We start from the raw sequence: 20789 nt of genomic DNA on the forward strand, positions 1-20789 counted from the left end.
TATTATCATATTGCATCTGAGTTTATATTATGTTTCGATATCATAACTGATATTTAAACTCGCAGATGTGGTTGGACAAATCCGTTCTGTCCAGAGCTCTGACCTCACCAAAGAAACATCTCGAGTCGTTATCCGTCTCCTCATTGATCCGTAAGAAACAATCAACACACAATTCCCTTCATATTTCTGTCTATATTGTGCTAACATCAATGATCAAAAATATTTCCTACCCAAGATCTGTGTCTATTTATCTCCCTTACTTATCAAACTAATTTCACACAAACCTTATTTTACAGCTTAAAAGAAACCACAACAACCCAAACAATCAAAACACCAAAAACTAGAATCCCAAAAAAGACGAATCATTAATGATCACCTCTCTTTTTTTTTGTCTAATCTTATAAATAAATTTCAAAACAAATATATCAAACCAATCACCTCAACTAAAACTCAACAACACATACATTGAGTCGGCTAAACAAATACAAAATATACGACCAGCTATTTAACAATTTACAAACTTACTTTTGCAGATGCTTATGAAGAAGACGAAGACGACAACCAAGATCAGTGAAATCACCTAAACGTAAAATCAAAGTAAGTTACGAACTCTGATAAATACAACTAACAATGATTTTTGTTTACATATTACCCATCAAATAAAAGAGAAACAAACACATGCACACCAAAATATGCAAGAGACAATCCCGACAGACACAAGGGCGGCAACAACATCTCCACGTGCTCACTCTTCTTGTCTTATGAAAATAGCTTACATGTCAAACAAACCAATGCTATTGTCTTCTTATGAGAAATACGTAAATTCGTTTGAAACTCATTAAGGCCCAAATACTCAGAATTGTCACTCATTTTATAGTTATTTCTACAAGTCATGTATTTGTTTTAAAGGTCCGGTAAAAGCAACAATTGTAAAAATAAAAAGACATATAACAAATATAATAACGATAATAAAAATATTACTTAATAAACACAACTTACACAACTAAACTCGAGAAAAAATATCTAGAAACAAAAAGGTACTCTCAACAGCCTTAATATAATTTATGTACTCTCAATAATACAAAAAACAAATTAAAAAGACAAACAAACAATAAGTCTCAGTTGCACAGCAACCAACACCACAGACTATATCAATCACATTACTAACACAATTTAGTCATTCATAAGTGGAGAACAATACCTACATAGTTCATTATCACAACTCTAACCCTATAAAAATAAAGAACTTGAAAAATAATGATCAACCCCAAACACAAAATTCACAACTAGAATAATCCTAGCAAATATTGAGATGAAACAAGAATTCTGTCCACAACCCCGCATATCCTAGTTTTTTTAGTATAATATTTACTAAAACCCCAATCTAACTCTTTCTTTATCAATCAACATTTAAATTTTCACTTTTAAATATCAATTAGAAACAAAAACGAATTAAGATAAAAAAATAAAACAAAAATAAATTAAATCAAAATCTACTTTAAAAAAATCTAAATGGAAACAAAAAGAAAAAAAAAAACCCCAAATCACTTTAATATATGAATTTTGTTTAGTTTTTTTTGATAATTATACTATTTATATATCATTTTTAACTTTATACAGTTTGATTTAATATATCTTAACCAAAAGAAATAAATTATAATCTACATAAATTATAATCATAAATATATATATATATATATATTCTTAAATATAATTTAAAATAAATCAAATTGTTTTTAATGTTTTTTAAACAAATTTTTAAAAAATTACAAGAAAATCGTTGAAACACATTTTAGGAAAGTTAAAAATTCCAAATATTTTAGAATATTTTGTAACTGAACTTGCCATATTTTTGGAATGTAGCAACCACACAACTATTCCACAAGCAGATTCCACCATATGTAGCCTTTAGAGTTATGTTTGGATTTTGTATTCCTAGAATTTTATAATTGTTTATAAAGTAGAAACTGCATTCAAAGAAAATGTAGCTATCTTTACAATTTGTAGACTTCGCATTCCTCTTATTTATAATTTTATTTAAAAATAGATTATTCTCATGAACATAATTTAAAGATTTAATTTAACAAATTTTCATACCAAAAAATACCAGTTTGTGTATATGGATATTTTATCAATTATTTATATTTTATTATATTTTTTTATTCATAAAACTATTTATTTCATTAAGTTTGAAAAATGAAAAACATAAAAACGAAAAAAATGGACAAAAAAAATTTTATACTAAAGGGACAAAGAGGCTGTTTTGCATTATGTTTTGGTAATTTTCTTATTAAATTATAAAAAGTATATGACAAAACATGGTTAATGTGCAATACTCTGCTAAACAGATTTTATGAAGAAAAATATGTAGAATCAATAAACGAATAACAACAGACAACATACTTCTAAGTAATGAACATACTTCTAAGTAATGACAACATTAGTTACTTTTATTTTTTTTTTGAATAACACAAGATTTTTGTTGACTTCCTAAAATAACAAATCTAATAATTAACTCCAGCTTTTTATAAACTTTTAACAACTTATTAAAAAATCATAAACCAATAATATCAGACTTTAATATAGTTTTGGAAAGTCATAATTGAATAACACTACAATTATTAGGAAATCTAAATCTTGATAACTCTTTATAAATACATAGTATTAGTTTTGAAAACAAATAATGATTTATGTTATGTTTAACCTATTACATGTTGTTCATTAAAAAAAAACTATTACATGTTGACCAAGTTAAGATAAATTGACAATTTGAGAAATAATCCTTAAAAGTGAATATGTTATGATTTTTATGAAAATATAAATCAAGTTATTAATAAGGAATAGTATCTTCTTTTAAAAACTGAAATATTCTTTTTATCATAACACACACAAATACAGGAACAATGACATATAAGAAACGACAATGTAACCTTTACGTCATATATATATAACAGCCTCGTAAAATCACAAAGTGAACATCATATTCATCTCTTCTCTTCTCTCACAAAGAAAAGAAAAAACATGAAGTTCTTCGTTTTAGTTGTCATGTTCTTTCTCTTGTTAAACTGTTTCGCAACTGCGCAAACTTTGATTCGAAATTCTTGCAGAACAGTTGCAGCAAAAGACCCTAATCTCAAATATGATATTTGCGTCCAATCACTTGAACAAGATCCGCAAAGCAAAACCGCAACTAGTCTATCAGGATTGGTCTTAGCGTCAACGAATAACGCTGAGGCCAAAACAACGAACGTTAAAGGAATAGTTGAAACTATTCTCAAGAATAAAAGTTATCCACCGGGTACTGAACCTGCGTTACGCACATGCGTAAAGCTTTATGACGATGCTAATGGTTCTTTAAATGAAGCTTTGATGAGCGTTAAATCCGGCGATTATAGAAGTGCTAATGTGCATCTGAGTGCTGCTCTGGATGCACCGAGCACTTGTAAAGATGGTTTCAAAGAGAAGCACACGACTTCTCCCGTCACAAACGAGAACAATGTTTTGTTTCAGAAGATTGTGATTCCTTTAGCTTTTACAAATATGTTATGATGAAATTACTATTAGTCCTTGTATTATGTAATATAGATTTTCGTTTACCTAATAAATTTAAGAGCAAATAAACGTTATCTTACTGGAAAAAGCTTGGTATCATATGTGAAATTATGTATTTGAGATTAAGAAACACAAAAATAATAATTGTTAAAAAAATTAAAATACTGCACTGATCTTACCGGAAGAAAGTCAATACAGTATGTAACAATTTATATAAGTATGATTTAGAAATACGACGGGTGACCTTTTCTGGAACACGAAGAACGAATAGGAAAAGAACGTATAGGAATAAAATTGCAGAAATGAAAATGAATGTTTGTTCCTTATCAAATTTAACAAGGAATGTTTTTGTTATATATTTCTCTACAAAAAAAGGAACGGGGAGGAACAAGAAAGAAAAACTATTCTTTGTGAATGGTGATTTTTTTTGGGAATGTTAAGGAATTCAGTGTTCCATTTCGTTCCTTGGTCACCATTATTTTATTGAAATTTTTAAATTTTACTATTTTATGATTAAGAGGGTAGTAATCATCAATGCATAGCATAATGATGTGATCATCACCATTTTTTGGATGTTCCACTCTCTTGGCAAATGGAACATCAATGATTCTACTTTTTTGTAAGTCAGTAAGTATCTAGTGTTATGGGATCAAACCCATAAGATAAGCTGTGATATTGCACATCCGAACTTCTCTGTGTTCTACTTCACTTTAGACCAAATGATAGTAGTATACGTCCCTGAAGGTGCAATCGAGACTACTTCGGTTTTTCTCGTTGGTGAGGTTTCTCAACGTCACTTGTGACTATCTCTCGGCTGTCCGACTTTGTCGTGAAAGCTTTATTGACGCATTCAAGCTTGGCTTTGAATTTGCTGTCAACTTTATATGAAGATTTATCATGCTTAGTTCTATTTGCTATTGTAGTTCATGAATTGTTTTCAAGAGGATGTTTAATTCCCTCTTGTCTTTGTAGTCTTTGAATTTGAATCTAATGAAAGTTTGTGTTCAAAAAAAAAAAAATGTCCCTGGCTTCTTCACCAAAATATCTTGATCCAGTATTCATCACGTTCTGTTAATGAAATCTGAGAGGCTATAATAAATTTGTGTCACATGCTCTGATGCTCTCCTTGGCTACCGTGGTGATACCATTTTTTCATAACATGTTGAATCTATCAAAATTGTTCACTTTGGGACATTTTCTGATTGTACCTTTATGGACTTGCTCTGTCTTTAGGGAGTAACTGTAAGTAATCTCAAAACAAGGCTAGACCTTTTCTCATAATTGATTAAACATAAAAGATAGAAAGGAAAATAGCTCATAGAGCTTTATTGTGTGCAAGAAAGTAAATGTAAAGATGAAAGCTTTAACTTGTCTTCAAGAACTTAAAATATAGATTGATTCATACAAAAGACAACCAAAAGTTCTCGGCAAATAAAAGAAGACCATAACATGTGAAATGAAGTGGAGAGATAACTAGCTACTCCTCGCTCTGCCAGGAGGTGAGATACGGACCTTGAGAACACCAAACTCAGCATCCCAGGCGATGTGGTGGCTCGAAAGTGGAACTCCAGGAGCACAAAAGAAGGCGCCGTTGACGGCTCCCATGAAGATACGGCAACTCTCATCGTGCTCATACACCTCCTTGTTCTCACCATAGAACTTGACTTCATTCTCATTAGGCAGCACCAAGATATCATCACCACAGACACCTGGCAAGTCAAATGACATGCAAAAACTTCCATCACCACATACTGTATCTTCCAGATTTACCTATAAAATAAACTAAAGCATTTAATGGATAAATACAAAAAAAAGGAAAGGTGTGATCGTTTTTTTGAGTGTATTCGAACCTGTGTTGGGAGGGAGAGTGTGAGTACACTTCTTGCCATGGTCTTTGACTTTGACCCTTGACACAATCATCCTCAAGACTCCATCTTTCATCTTCGCATCCACGCCAGTTATCTCGCCGCAGTTGTAAGAAATATCATATATATGAATGTATATGAATGGATATTTCTTTCTCATGATATGGTCTTATAGTAATCTATTTCTTATTGAAATTGTTAAACTTAATGACACTTGGTAACCAATAAAATTGGTAAATACAGAAGTTTATTTCCTAGTGTTTTAACTAAAGTATAAGTAGCAAATGTTCTAGAAGAGAAGAGTGACTTGAAGGACAAGTCTAATGGAATATGCTTAAGAGAACAAATTCAATGTATGAATATAATGTTCTAGAACACTTCACACTTGTCTTATCCTAATAAAATGAGTCACCTTAAGCAAAACATTTGTCACTTACTTAACTTTGATGGATGGTTGAGATTAAATGATAAACTTGTCAAGAAAGTAAAAAAAAATTGGTGAGAAAGTTATCAAAACTTGATGAGGAAGCTAGGTCTCTCTCCCCACTTATAAATAGATGTCTTTGCTCCATCCTAAAGCATCACAACAAAACTAAGAGAAACACATAAAAAAAAAGTGTTGGCAAGGGGAGAGAAGACTTAACTCCAACTTAAAGATCAAGAGATCATCTTATGGAGAGAAGATCTAACTCCAACTTAAAGATCAAGCAATCATATTCCATGATCAAAACTGTTCAAGAAGATTTCCGCAACAATGAATGGAGGTACTTTATAATCTCTCTTATAGTTATATCATGTGATTAGTCTAGATGTTAAAGATCTTAGGATTCATGTAAAATCAAGTTTACGGCAGTCACACCCGAGACCGGCGGTTCCGGTGTACTCACGGACTAGCCTACTACTACTCATGAAACAACTACCAAAAAAAAAAACATCTCTAATTCTCTATCTCTCTTAATTTTACAGAAGATAGTTAAAGCATGCAAAACGCTGAGTTGATGACGTTAATGATTCTCTACGTTTAGAACAGTGAGCTGTCAATCTTCTTCTTTCTTAACTCCAACCTTTTTCAAATATATACTACAAAAAAAGATCTACTAAGCAATGCAACGTGTACTTTTTATTTTACGATTAAGCATGATGATATATGCTCATCACCTTTTTGGATGTTGAACTAAACTCCCTCTCTCGGCATATGGAAACGTTCATGATTCTACGTTTTGTAAATATCTTGTGTTATGGCCTATGGGATCAAGATAAGCTGTGTTGCTGCACATCCGAACTTCTTTGTGTTCTACTTCACTTTGGATCAAATCACGTTTTGCCAAGGAAAACTGAGAGGCTAATTTTATCAAAAATTGTTCAAGTTGAAACATTTTCTAATTGTGCCTTATGGACTTGATCTGCCTTTAGGGAGTAATGATGTTCTGCTACTGGAGATTAACATTGAGCATATGACTCTGTCAAGTTAGACGTGATGTGACTATGTGAGGAATATAGTGGTATGAGTTTTCATAAATTGGACTGGACAAGACTATTTGAGCCTGAGAACATGTTCTCATGAGGTTACTAGAGCTTTTCCTTATCGGTTGTTATTATATATTTTGCATCTTCTTGTTTTGAACTCAATCTTTCTATCTTCACAGATCACTCCTGTCATATTTTGCTTCTAACTGGAACTTCTCTTCATTATATGTTCATCCTTCCTCTATATACCTCTATTCCAGCGATAAACCTTGACAAATTCATGACTTATCCAAAGATCTTAAATTACTATATCCTTTGTTCGATAATATAATATTTCTAGTATCTTAATGTTTGATTATCTGATCTATACAGAAGTCAGAAGATCTGTGATAACTTTTTTTGGGTTTCCTAGGGCTGGTGTAATACTTAACTAAACCCTAATTCCTTGATACGGTTTAAAAGTAAACCAGAATTACAATTTCTCTTCATATCCAATCTTAAACCGAACTGGAATACTTACAATTTGTATCCTTAAAACCGAACTGGAAAGAGAAAAAAAAAACAAGTGGAAAGAACGTTGTCATCAATACAGAAAGAAAAAAAACATTCAAAAAACAATAAAATATTTTCTACTCTTCACAAACACAGAACACAAAGTCAATAATCTGGTGGCCTCTACAAGAGCTCTTCACTCTTTCTAAACTGACGCATTCTTGAAAACCTTAGAAAAATCCATTACAAATTTACACACAACTTGCATCGTCAAAACAGCTAAAATCTAGTTATTAAACTATTATTATTAGTTGAAGCTAAAGCTAGCAGTGCGGCTCCATCTTCCTTTCAAGTAGTCCTCAACGGAGATACTACTAGCTTCAGGGCTACTATCCGAAGCTGCATCATCTTCCAAATCAAGCAGTGCAAGGTTTATGTGTGATTCTATGTTTGTCAAGTACGCCGTTGCATCTTCTGAGGCTTTTACTTGTTGCTTTCCCCATTCCGTTGCATCTTCATCGCCTTGTAATATCTTTACCACCTGTAAATTAATAATGAATTAACATCACCCCCCAAAACAGTGCAAAGAAAGGAGAGATGGAGAAGATAATAGATATATATAGCTTACGAGGCCAATTTGTGGACGGTCATGAGGTGCGCGTTTAATGCATAGTGTGGCAGCTAACAATAGCTTCTCGATTAGATCGTTACTGCTATCATCAGCTTCTAGACTTGGATCCAGTAACTGAGCAAATTTTCCACTCTCTAGGATTGGATTTGCCTGGGAAAGAGATGCAGTTGTCATTTCAAAGAGTAACATTGCTTCTCCCAATGGCATAATTTGCAGGATAGAAAAATGTGAAAGTTATGGACAGCTATGCTTACCCACATGACAAGGCTCTCCTGGCCTTTAGATTGGTCAACGCAAATTGGTTTTCTACCCGATATGAGCTCGAGCAATACAACACCAAACGCATAGACATCAATCTTGTCGGTTACTTTACCGTGCATGAAGTATTCTGGTGCTAGGTAACTGTCAAAAGAAACGTGAAAGTTTAAGAGGATGATTAATAGAGTGATGATGGTTATCAGGGAAGGACTAAAGATACAAATTAAATACCCAAATGTTCCCGCAATACCCCCACATGACACATGCTGTGCAGCACTTGAAGCCAGGCTGGCAAATCCGAAATCTGAGAGCTGAACCAGTAAATAATTTCAATGTCAGTCACAAAAATTTAGATTAATTTTTTTCATTGCATCTGTGAATGAACACTAAGATTGAGATTGAAATGTATCAGTACCTGTGGCTCAAAATCATCTGCCAGAAGAATATTAGAAGATTTGACATCCCGGTGAATCACTTCTGGATCATGAGTATTATGTAGATAGTCTAACGCCTCTGCAACACCCACTGCCACTTTATATCTCTCCAGCCAGCCAAAGGTGGCGGCATCCTTTCTATTACCTGAACCAATAAATGAGAACAATCAAGATAGATAATTCAAATGAGAATCCAGAGGGAATTTGAAAATGCAGTTTATATACCATGCAGGTTTTCTTCAAGGCTTCCTCGTGGTACATAGTCGTACACCAGCATCAAATTATTGTTCTCAAAACAGAAACCAAAGAGTGACACTATATTCTTGTGATGCACACTTGTAACGACTTCAATTTCCAGTATAAACTCTTTCAACACATCCAGACAAGGCTTCAATACTTTGACAGCCAGTTCCCTCCCATCTGATAGGTCTCCTCTATAAACATAACTATTACCACCTTCTCCAATCAAGTTATCTGGAAACAACAGAAAAAAAAAGATGCATCCATTAGCGAACTCATGCCAAAACCAAACACAAACACATGTTAGAACGTGGAAAGGGACATACCGGATGCAAAGTTTGAGGTAATTGACACAACTTCCTCGTATGTGAATAATCTACACGTGGAGGAGTATTTTTCATGTAGACCCTGCAGCTCCTCCGGAACGTTGTCTGATCCAAGGCAGGGAGAAAGAGGAGACAGCATATGCTCAGAACCAGAACGTGAAACGGAGACATCTTCACCGTCGACGCTAGAAGAGCAATCTTCATCACAACCAGAATCACTCCGTTTCCTGTCCAGATACGCTACAGCTTCTGAGTTTCGACCCCTTAGCCTCGAAACCCACTGAAGAACAGCCCTCTTAGCAGAGACTTTGGTCCAGCTACTTCGTTTACCGTAAAGCCCCCGGAAGAAATGCCAACCTTGTTCTGAATCAGTCTCGTTCGTTTGCACTGGCACTAAAGCCAACGAATTGTCTACACCTGAGCTTTCAGTAGACTGTAATGACGAGGTGCGACTCGGTCTAGTAGTCCAGCGTGAGCTCGATCTTGCAGGGCTAAAGCTGTTTCCAATCTTTGCCGCTTCAATAGCAATGTTGGGTGATCCACAGGGAACAACCATGTGTGGTCCATCTACACATTCAAAGCACAAAACTTTCTTTCATAAAACAGAGAACAAACCAAAGTAGGCAATCTAAAACCTTATAGCATACCGTTGTTACTAGGCACCCTCCGGAACATAATCTTGCCACTCTTAACAGCGAAAACAGAGACATCCTTGGCAAGATTCCTCGCACAGTACTTAGCTAAGGAAGCTGAAGAACGGATGGTGTGATGTCTCTTAGAAGAACCAACGATTAAACTCGCAGCTCCGGAGGATTTCACTTCCTGAACAAGAACTTTCCTAGCTGACTTCCCTCTGAAAACCTTCAACTTTAAATCAACCTGTTTACAAACCATCCATCAGTAAGTTTCCACTTTTATAAGCGTTTGAGAACAAACAAACGAAACATGCCTGTTTTAAGTTGCAGAAGCTTTCATAGACACCAAGCATAGTGTCGAAAGTCCTCACCAGCGAAACAAGCGACGTTGAGCCTTCTGCACAACCAAAAACATAAATTAAAAAAAAAACGAAAAAAAAAAAAACAGAGAGAGAGAGAGAGAGATCTAAAAAAAAAGGAGAGACCGAGAGAGTAGTCGAGAACGTGAAGAGCAACGATTCGATCTCCGGGACGAGCTACATTCACCAAAGACCACGTTAGCACCTCTCGGCTCCATTCGTCGGGCTTCACACCGATTATTACTAACGCCGAACCCTCCGCATCTGACGCCGTCGCCGGTTCTTCCACTCCTCCTCCTCCGCTAGGTGTCATCTCTTCTCTTAGCGATTCACTCACTCACTCACTCTCTCTCTCTCTCTCTAAGTGGCAAATCGCTCTCGCTCTCTCTCTCTCTCTCTCTCTCTCTCTCTCTCTATCGTGTTTGTCGTTTTGCAATTAGGCAAAGAGGAGAGAGCGAATCAAGTTAACTGTCTCCGGGAGAAAAGTGGGAATAGAGAGAGAGAGCCATGTTTTTGTGTCCTCTGGTTTGAATCAATCTGAGCCGTTGATTACCCTCTTGATCCGATCATGACTTTAATTTTTTAAAAAATTATTAATTTTAATTAGTTAAGCACGAGCGAATAATAATGAATGGGTTAATGGACAACGATATCTTCCATTCTCTCTTTTATTCCGGACCCAATAATATCTTTTCCTATATATAGGTCTGAGACTTATTATCCGAGATCCAGATTCGATCCGAGATCCGCTCTGGATCCGTTCCGAAAATAGAATATCCGGGGTGCCCGGATCCGAATCCGGATAGTAAAATCTTGGATCCGTGCAAACCGAATTCAGATCCGGATATCTTAATTTTTAGGTCCGGATATCCGGATCCGTATTTTTAAAATACATTAAATTTTTAAATTTTATTAATATTTATATTTGATATATTAATATTTATATATGAATTAATCTTATAATATTATATTTTAGTTTTTAAAATATTATAAACATATATAAATATATTTATAAATATTTAATTTATGTATTATATTAAAAAAAATAGTATTTTTTGTTTAAAAAATTATTTTTAATTATTTTGACGGATCCGGATCCGGATCCGGATATGCGAAACCCGGATATCCGGAAACCACGAATCCGGATCCGGATATTAAATCCACGGATCCGACGGATCCGGATCCGGATCCGGATACCCTAAATTTCCCGGATATCCGGATCCGTCCCAGGGCTACCTATATATCTAATCTCCCCCACTTTCCTTTATTTTCCTTAAACTTTTGATTTTTATTATTTATTTTTAGTTATCAGTTTTATCATTTTAAGTTTTCATTAAATGTCATTTTCGTACATGTCTCATCCCCCAAAAATATTCATGCATGTTTCATATTCTGTCAACTGTGTATCCACGCCTCCATTCTTTTATTTCTGAATTAAAAGAAAAATCAGCTAAAAAGTAGAGGACATGAATAGATCCGTCCGTGAAGACCAAAAATGTCTCTCTTATATTTTGGTTTGATTTGATTTTGCTTTGTATTTTCCCCCAGCCATTTTGGTAGGTATTGTCAAATCATGTGTAACATATTTCTGTTCTATCTATGTAGCTGATATTGAATATAAAAACAAAGAAAAATTGTTTTTAACAACAACTATATTGGTGAGATGTTGACTTTGTGATTAAAGTTTATTTGGATGGATTAGAGGCTGGTGCAGAGGTTTTCTAAATGCTTTGGAACTACCACGAGTTCAGTTTTATGTGGTAATCAAATGTTAATCATAGTAAATATGTTATCAACCCATTTAACATTGGGATTTGGGAACGACAAAGCAAAAACTAAATTTATTCCTTAGATTATGTCTCAAAAGCATCACTTACCTATTAACTTACATTATTTGCTACCAGTCATATAAAAGTGTATGATGGAGTTAGGTAAAAAAATTCTGCATATCAGCCTTCCACTAAAGATATCGTACTGGACTGATTATTAATCAAGAGACGAATCCTAAATCTTCGTTGTTTTCTTTCTGACGTGACCGAATCCTATGTCTAAACAGTATAAAAACTCTGGCCATTTGTTAATGTTGAAGTTTGGGTGTGAAAATAGCTTTTGCATGTCATCAGTATCTCGCTATCACATTACCATCGTGATTTAAACCAACGGGATGAAACGTAAAAATAGAACTTAGCCGCTTATTAGTATCGCTACAACTTTTATTTTAAAATTGTTTTGGAAGACAAGAAATAAAATACCTTTCATGGTGTACTAAAATAAGTCTAATTTGACTCGAATCTTTGATTTAAAATCATATCCCTCGAAGGTGAAGAAGACCATGATGAGATATATAAAACAAACAAAAAAATAACCAAAGAAAATGGATCCACATTAACTCACTACAACATATAAAATCATTATAGATGAGATATATAATCTGGTGAGCACGATTTAGAATAGCACGTGAAATATAATATTTTGAGAAATCCAGCTAACCGGGATCTACGCAAATCATGGTTTCCAGAGCAAAAGTGGTAGTTAATTATTACTACTAGGTGCATAGTCTCCGCGCAAGTGCGGAGTCGGCTACATTATAGGTGTATTGTATAGTTTTGTTTACAAGATTTTATTGTTTTTTGTCTATAATGTGATTGATGAGACTTTGGATATTACATAGATTAATGAGTTTGATATAAGAATGAACGACGAAGTCATATGTTGATATTTTTATATCTTATATGTTCAAAGTTGAGGGTGATGGAACTTGTTAGTGTTTACTTAGGTAGTTGTTTGTATATAAATCAAATAGTGCATGGAAAAAGATAATAATCTGGATTTAAAATGTTAGGGTTTCAAAATAATTGGGCCTTAAATCTGTGGTTTAGTCTAATACTGAAAAAACTGTTAGGACTTCAACTCATTTTTTTCTCTATGTCGGGAATGTGGGCACTAATTTCCCGATTCATGTAGGTAAAATTGTTTCTTAGTTTGTGAGATTGAAAAGCGTATATTGATTTTAAGCATGATTGATGAGAGGTTTACTTGCATCAGCTTCGTCTGCCGTGGGTGTTGAGTTTCGTCGGCGCCATATGTTAGACATGCAAGAGAGAAGATCTGAATATGTTAATTTCGTATTTTGTTTTTTCTTCTCTCGTGTTTTGTGGGTTCCATTCTCTGCTCAGGCTGTACAAAAGATGAAGTCTGGCTAGGCTGTCTCACTTCTCTAAAGTATTCCCTTGATTAACCTCCCACCAACATCTATCTTCTGATTCTGTCTTGAAGTCGAGGAGCTTCCAGAAAAATTAACTTCCATCTGCTGTTCCGCTTGGAATGGAGAGTTCTGAAATGCCGCATAAAAAACATATTGGCAAATAACTAATGATTGTCAACAACTATCACTATACTAAATAGAAAATAAATCAAAGTTTTTTGTTCTGCACAAACTAAAATCTTACAACAGGGTTGTCACGATTTTTTTTCAGGAGCAAGATCTTTTTCTTCCCAGAAATCATAGTCAATGCAATTCTTGGGAGAGAGCTATCCATGACAGAGGCTAAAGTTGCGTAGATAAAAAAATAGATCAGAAACACAATAGATTTTTTCAGATAAGGAAAATATGGGATAAGTTATTGACTAATTACCTGTTTCAGTTGTTGGTATGTCATTCCACTTGAATTTGCATGATTGTAATCTTGCTTGAAGCTGCCAAATATGTTATGTTTACCAATTTCTAGGTTTGTGTTCGCAATCACTTGGAGCACCTAGCAACCTCAAAACGATCGACTTTCACAATGGAATCTGCTTTCAAAGATGGCATGTAATGATTAGCATGTCCGACGGGAGTAAACTCATGAATCACGGAATCTGCAAATAGTATTATCCAACAAAGAATCAGGAAATAAATTAAAACAATTATGTTAAATAAGTGTGATAGATCGAAGATTAACTTACCTTTTCATCGAGGAAAAGAACCGTGATTTCCACAAACTCCCTGTCTTTCTTGAAGTTCAGGGAATCCCAGAAGCGGAGGAAGCCAGAGGCTATGCTCTGACTACTAAGACCAAGACGGAGAGACTCGAAGGTTGAGTGACGGACACCGGGACGCCGGTTTGACGAACTGGAGAGGGAGAGAGAAACATTTTCTAGAAGATGGTTAAAGCTAAGAGGAATCAATGAGTTTTGTGAAGATGCAGATTGAGTTCATCAAAGATGAGAATCATATATATATGGTTTACAGAGGGGCTACAAATCAGGAACATTTATGATCAAGCGATTTAAGATGGGGACATGAAGAGTTCACCGGTGAAAAAATAGATTACGAACATACACACGGCGCAACTCTGTAACTCAGACTTGTTTGAGACAATGATGAAAAGAACCCATATTAAACTACAACAGTTTACAATATAGGAAAACCATAATTGTTGCAAACTTAAGCTTTTTTCATAACGTGATGAATCTCATTTAAAAATGAAACTCATAACACACTTGTAGGTCCGACCCTCAGAGGAAGCCGAAGAAGCAAGGGCTTCCGACCTTTATAAATATATATTAGGTTCGGCCATCAATGTACAAAGGGATCAGTTAGCTTAGTGGTATAAATGTTGGTGTTTATATCTCAATAACCCGGGTTCGAGCCATGGATTTGACACTTTTTTACACTTTTTAAAAGTGGAGCCTACAAAATAATGACATGGCGCGCTGAGGAGTGAGCAAAAACTGATCTATTATAATATAGACTAGAGTCTTGTCCGCGCTACGCGCGGATTGCATATCACAATATCATAAGTTGGATTTTAAAAGAAATTTTGTTAAAATTTGAAATAGCTTTATATAATATTCGACCATAATCGTAGAATATTTGACTAAAAAAAGTAGATGATGATAAATTGAGGTGTCAGCTTTGTCATTTTTTATTTGATGATCTTTTCTTTTTTCTTTTTTGGATCTTCTCTTGTTGTAAGTCGATGTTTTGAAGAATTTCTTTACCTGGAAATCTTGGTTTGTTTTTCTTTTAAAAGCTTCTGATTATATTGTTGTTGAAGTAAAATATCGTTTATATTGTTGAATCGAGCAATAAATACAAAATGTCGTACATGGTAATTCAAATGTTGCTTTTGAGGTGTATTTATATTTGGGTTAATACTCTTAGGAAGACAACTTGGTTTTCTAATCATTGACACTTCGTAATTGTAAAAAATTAGTCGCATGTTTTTCACATATAGAAAGGCGTACATATGTCCCATACAGTAATGTTTTAGATGATAATGGAGATTGTGTTAACTTTTTCATATTTTTTCGGGTGTAATTGTTCGGAATCAAACTTATCACATTTACGGTAAATAAAATTTTGACATGTTAATTTTTTTATTAACCAATTCGCTTGTCAAATCGAGAACGCTATGCTAGGCAAAAAACCCAGATCCGAAGAACCGAACCGAACACGATCCGAAAAAATAGTATTAAACCTAAATCAAAATTGATTAAATATCCGAACGTGCTCAAAATTTTTGTATTTAAAGAACCGAAACCGAACCCGACCCGAACCGAAATATCTCGAGTACCAGAATGTAACCGAAATAGATTTATATACTAAAATATATTACTTATTTTTAGATTTAATATATATTAAAAACATCCAAAATATATAAAATACTTTTAAGTTATCTAAAATATTTGAAAATATACATAAATAGTCAGAAGTAAATGTCTAAAATAGCTAAAATATATTCAAAATACCAAAATGCTTGAAATATCTATTGATTTTCTATCCAAATATTCAAATTAAACTAATTTATATGTTAGTTTTAGGTATTTTAACATATATTATACAAACTTATATGTAATATATTATTCTGTTTTATAGATTTTGAGAAATTTTAAGCATATAATGAATATTAAAATTTTAAAAATAATTTAAATGGGTTATCCGAACCCGAACCAAACCCGCAAAGATCCAAACTGAACCCGAACCGAAATTTAGAAATACCCGAATGGGACTGAAATCTTTAAATTCGAAAATCCAAAACCCGATTAGATCCGAACCAAATCCGAATGGACACCCGAACGTCCACCCCTAATGTAATTAACAGTTTTTAAAAAACGTTCTATGTAAACTAAATTGTAGCCAGATCATAGCTTTTTTTTTTGAACATATAGTCAGCTCATAGTTGCGTCGGATTCCCGTAAAATGATCATGTCTAAGGGAGAGTTGAGGGTTTTTTTTTTTTTTTGGTAAAATATTAATATTATACCATTTTCAATTTTTCACATTGTTGCAAGCAACTTATTACACAAGAAAGAAATAGAAACAACAAAAACAACAACAACAACATACTTTCCATATTAACAACAAAAGAAGCTCGTCTGATTAACAACAAAAGAAGCTCGTCTGATTTCACTGAAGCCTCTGTTTGTCAATTCTCGAAGGCATCAAAATGATTACACGTACGTATGAACATACTTTCTATAGACTATAAGCCCTAAGAAGTATTAAAAATAAATAAGCATGACTCAGCCAAAGGGATCATGAGAAGCATAGAGTCAGAAACTTTAATAGTTTGAGGAACAGAGAACCCTATAACCCAGCAAAAGAGATTTTACTCAAAACAGTTGCGGGATCATGGAAAAATGTTACTAAAAGGGTAATCAGTGAAACCCAGCCATAAGACAGAAGCAGAAGAAAACGAAGCTATATAAACCTGTTCTTAAAAAAAATAAAGCTGGACACCTTAACACGTTTTACATAAATTATCCAGTCCTAAATCTTGACGATTCTTTGTTGGTGCAAAAGGAACTCCTTTCTCTTCTGCCAACCAATTTTTTCCTTCTGAATTTGAACTACAACAGCAAGAAGAACACACAACTGTGTCCTGACTTCTTAGTCTTTCAATATGCAATAGAAACAGCCAACTCGAGTGATATACAAAGAACTTGTTGTTGCACAAAAATCAGATTGCTGTTTCCGATGGAGTGACTGCATTGTGAACACTTGATGAAGACGATCAGATGCTTGTGTGGCATTATTGACAGCAGTGAGCGGATCGTTCATCGACAGTGTTTCTGGTACATCACCATAACTGATATGAGTGAACCTGAATCCTTCATCGAAAATGTATCTGAGGGTTGGATAGAAAAGAATACAGAGAAGCCTGAATTGTCCATAGGTTTACCAGCGGGAAATGCTGATTCAGGCTCCTTCATCTCAACAACAACACAATCAGACATAAAAAAAATGTCTTAGCCACGGCTGAAGCATACTCTAAGCAACATCTTACAACCTTCAAAAACTTTCGTTTAGAACATAAAAAATATGATATTTCAATATGCAATAAAATAAGGATCTTTACTCACTTTGGTTGGATCAATGATTACTGCTAAAAATAGATCTTTGTATGTGTCAGCTGCATTGTTGTGGCAGTTTTTCTGGTTGCAGCTAGAGAGTACCTGTGAACCGGAGGAAAAGAATATTAGCTTAGTTTCTATATTAAAACTCCAACTTGCAATATATATAATATGCTTTTACATTCTTTACCTTTTCGATGACAACACTACCATAAACACCAGCGTTCTTAGCGGTTAAATTCAACAGGCAGCTCAATGCTTTCTTATCAACGCCAGCACCTGACGGATAAAATTATTGCAAAAACGCTATTATAACCATGTAACTCATTCACGTGTTTTTCCTGCTGTAATTAGTAGTATAGACTAACCTTTTCTTTATCTTCTGCTAGAGTCCCTTTAATGGCATCCACTTTCGATGCAAATCTTAGCCGAATGCATCCACCTCCAATTAACAACAATACCTTCTTCCGCAGTCCCTAATATATTAAAAGGTTCTATGAATTAGTGTCACCATACAAAATATATCAATATTATTTGCTTAGAGATTATGTTACTACCTTCGTATCAATAAGAGCATAGAAAGTGTTATGCAGCTGATCTTGTTTTAAACGCTACAATAAAAATATTGTACTGTTAATACTTGATTACTCAGTTACTATCAAGGGCTCAAAGCACATTCAGTCAACTGTAAGAAAAAGATGTTTCATCGCCATTCTGTAACAGAAGAAGGGTAAAAATTAGATTAGATCAACAATGTTTTAAATTATAAAGATCTCCAAAAACAAAAAAAAAATCATAATAAAATAAATAATTTACGGAAAGTTTCTGTATCTCTTTGTCTAACATTAGCATAGTCGAAGAAATAAACAGACGGGTCTGGTTTATTCTGCTGTGTTCTTTTCCATATGGATGTGAATGAATTTTAGCAAATTTTGTGGAGTAGGAGGGATGCGAGAGAACCAGCTGACATATATCTATATACAGTGTTGTGAAGGTAGGGATGTTGAAGAGGTTGATTGCTTTCTATAGTTACTTTCATGAAGAAGCCCTCAATAAATCATAATGGTAGGCGTTACATTGGAGATCTTGAAGAGTATATCAGGTTTGGTTTTGGCTGGTCACAATGAGGGAGATGAAGAGAGTTAACGACGTAAGTGGAGTAGAGGTTAATATTTACTTTCTTGCCACATAATGAGTTTACGGAAGACCAATCCACAAAATTAATTGGGCTCGGATATATGTTGTAATAGTATACTTTTGGGCTGGAGAATATGCTAGATGACATGTCACATTGATTGGTCCTGAATATTTTAGCTGAAGTGGACACTTTTAGAAGCCACAAAATTAGTTCCTTTTATATAGTGGGATTGTAGTGGTCATTAACTAAGAGAAACTACAAACCTAATTACTTGAAAAATAATGTAATTCACAAGTACATCGATATTTTTTGTATTAATTATGAGCAAAAGTGGCCGCTGATTATGATGGTAGTGGTCATTAAACAATAGGAACTATAAACCTAATCACTTGGAAAAACCATTGTATAATTCATAAGTACATTGATAAATCCCTTATATATTAATTGAGGAACATTTGAAAAGATATAACCTCAATTTTGTATTAATTAAAAGAGGCTCCAATGCATAGGTGGCACTCAATTAGGTAGTCAATTACATTCAATTGAAAAATAAGTAGGTCCACATTCGATTTTTATATGTTGTTAGATACATAAGTTGGTCAAACTATATGATATAATGATATGATATGCTATTTGCTTTCCATAAATAAAACCTACGGAATTACCATAAATGACTAATATATATATATGACAATTAATGATTTTAATAATAAAGATTTGATAACAATTTATATCTCCTCCATCATTTTTTGTTTAATTTTATATTATTAAAATAAATTAAACAATCAAATTAGCTATAAAAGTAAAAATTTAGATTTTTTCGTATATGTTATATTTTGAATTTTTAAAAACGACAATAAATGACTAAAACTATTAAAATTATTATGTTAAAAATTAATGATCAATGGTTTAACATTTTTATTATAAGAAGATACACATGATTTTAAAACCATATGAGTAAAAAATATCATTTAATAATAAAATAAATATATATATATATATATATAGATTAAACACTATATACCATAAGATTACATAAATATTTTAATATTAAAACTTTCAATAAATTTGCAAGAACATTGGTAAATTATAAACTTATTAAAGATTCAGATTGAAAATTTTGTTATCGATGATTTAAATATTTTGTTATAAAACGATAAGAATGATCATAGAACCGTATGATTATAAATTCTTATTTAATAAATAACTATATAAAATATACTATTCTTAGAAAAATAGGTTGGTCTATCTTAACTTATATTACACTTTTTATTAAATTAACTATCGAATTGATAAATCACTTACCAAAAATGTTTTGCACTTTCCTTAAATAAAAGCTACGAAATTACCTAATATGATTAACGTATATGTGAAAATTAATTATTATGAATAATAAATAATTGATAACAATTTTTGTAACTTAGTTCTTTTTTAATTTTATATTACTAAAAGATATTAAAAATCACATTAAATATATAATAAAAACATTTATATTTTTTTTATATGTTATATTTTGAATTTTTCAAAGCGTCTATAAATTATTTGAAATTTGAAGATCCCCACTCTGAAAATTTTGTGATCAATAGATTATTTTTTGTCATAATAAGTTACAAATGATCATAAAATTGAATTAATATGAACTTTTATTTAATATTATAAGAAGATACACATGTTTTTAAAACCATATGAGTAAAAAATATCATTTAATAATAAAACATATATATTTATAGATTAAGCTATATACCATAAGATTACATAAATATTTTAATATTAAAACTTTCAATGAATATTCAAAAACATTTATAAATTATAAACTTATTAAAGATTTCACATTGAAAATTTTGTTATCGATGATTTAAATATTCAGTTATAAAACGATATGAATGATCATAGAACTGTATGATTATAAATTCTCATTTAATAAATGACTATATAAAATATACTATTCTTAGAAAAATAGGTTGATTCATCTTAACTTACATTATATTTTTATTAAACTAACTATCGAATTGATAAATAATCTACCAAATTTTTTTTGCACTTTCCTTAATTAG

General features: G+C 32.9%; 3 protein-coding genes and 2 long non-coding RNA genes across 6 annotated transcripts; 2 read left to right on the top strand and 3 right to left on the bottom strand.

Moving 5' to 3' along the window:
• Positions 1 to 2223: 2223 nt before the first annotated feature.
• On the top strand, positions 2224 to 3621 carry LOC106348047 (pectinesterase inhibitor 12-like). The gene has a single exon (XM_013787695.3). It carries the CDS (start codon positions 3022 to 3024, stop codon positions 3547 to 3549), a length of 528 nt encoding a protein of 175 aa, XP_013643149.1. The 5' UTR covers positions 2224 to 3021; the 3' UTR covers positions 3550 to 3621.
• Positions 3622 to 4799: 1178 nt separating this feature from the next.
• On the bottom strand, positions 4800 to 5944 carry BNAC03G50330D. The gene is made up of 2 exons (XM_022698234.2): positions 5403 to 5944; positions 4800 to 5322 (listed from the first exon to the last, which is right to left on the bottom strand). The coding sequence occupies exons 1-2, from the start codon at positions 5439 to 5441 to the stop codon at positions 5026 to 5028; spliced, it is 336 nt and encodes a 111-aa protein (XP_022553955.1). The 5' UTR covers positions 5442 to 5944; the 3' UTR covers positions 4800 to 5025.
• A 63-nt stretch (positions 5945 to 6007) lies between these two features.
• Positions 6008 to 7115, top strand: LOC106348057. 2 transcript variants are annotated; one of them, XR_001270864.3, is made up of 3 exons: positions 6008 to 6181; positions 6384 to 6982; positions 7064 to 7115. It is a non-coding gene; the product is annotated as an uncharacterized LOC106348057 (long non-coding RNA). The 2 variants fall into 2 exon arrangements; XR_002657132.2 differs by having other exon boundaries at positions 6384 to 7115.
• A 382-nt stretch (positions 7116 to 7497) lies between these two features.
• Positions 7498 to 10791, bottom strand: LOC106367343 (protein kinase STUNTED). The gene is made up of 10 exons (XM_013807104.3): positions 10386 to 10791; positions 10215 to 10297; positions 9913 to 10144; positions 9266 to 9832; positions 8925 to 9173; positions 8681 to 8844; positions 8497 to 8576; positions 8262 to 8409; positions 8005 to 8157; positions 7498 to 7917 (listed from the first exon to the last, which is right to left on the bottom strand). Exons 1-10 carry the CDS (start codon positions 10570 to 10572, stop codon positions 7684 to 7686), a joined length of 2097 nt encoding a protein of 698 aa, XP_013662558.2. The 5' UTR covers positions 10573 to 10791; the 3' UTR covers positions 7498 to 7683.
• Positions 10792 to 16155: 5364 nt separating this feature from the next.
• Positions 16156 to 18913, bottom strand: LOC125583566. Its single transcript, XR_007320579.1, has 4 exons — positions 18155 to 18913; positions 17966 to 18073; positions 17788 to 17876; positions 16156 to 17699 (listed from the first exon to the last, which is right to left on the bottom strand). It is a non-coding gene; the product is annotated as an uncharacterized LOC125583566 (long non-coding RNA).
• Positions 18914 to 20789: the final 1876 nt, after the last annotated feature.

This window comes from Brassica napus, chromosome C3 (assembly GCF_020379485.1).
Source record: "Brassica napus cultivar Da-Ae chromosome C3, Da-Ae, whole genome shotgun sequence".
In the NCBI taxonomy this organism is placed as follows: domain Eukaryota; kingdom Viridiplantae; phylum Streptophyta; class Magnoliopsida; order Brassicales; family Brassicaceae; genus Brassica; species Brassica napus.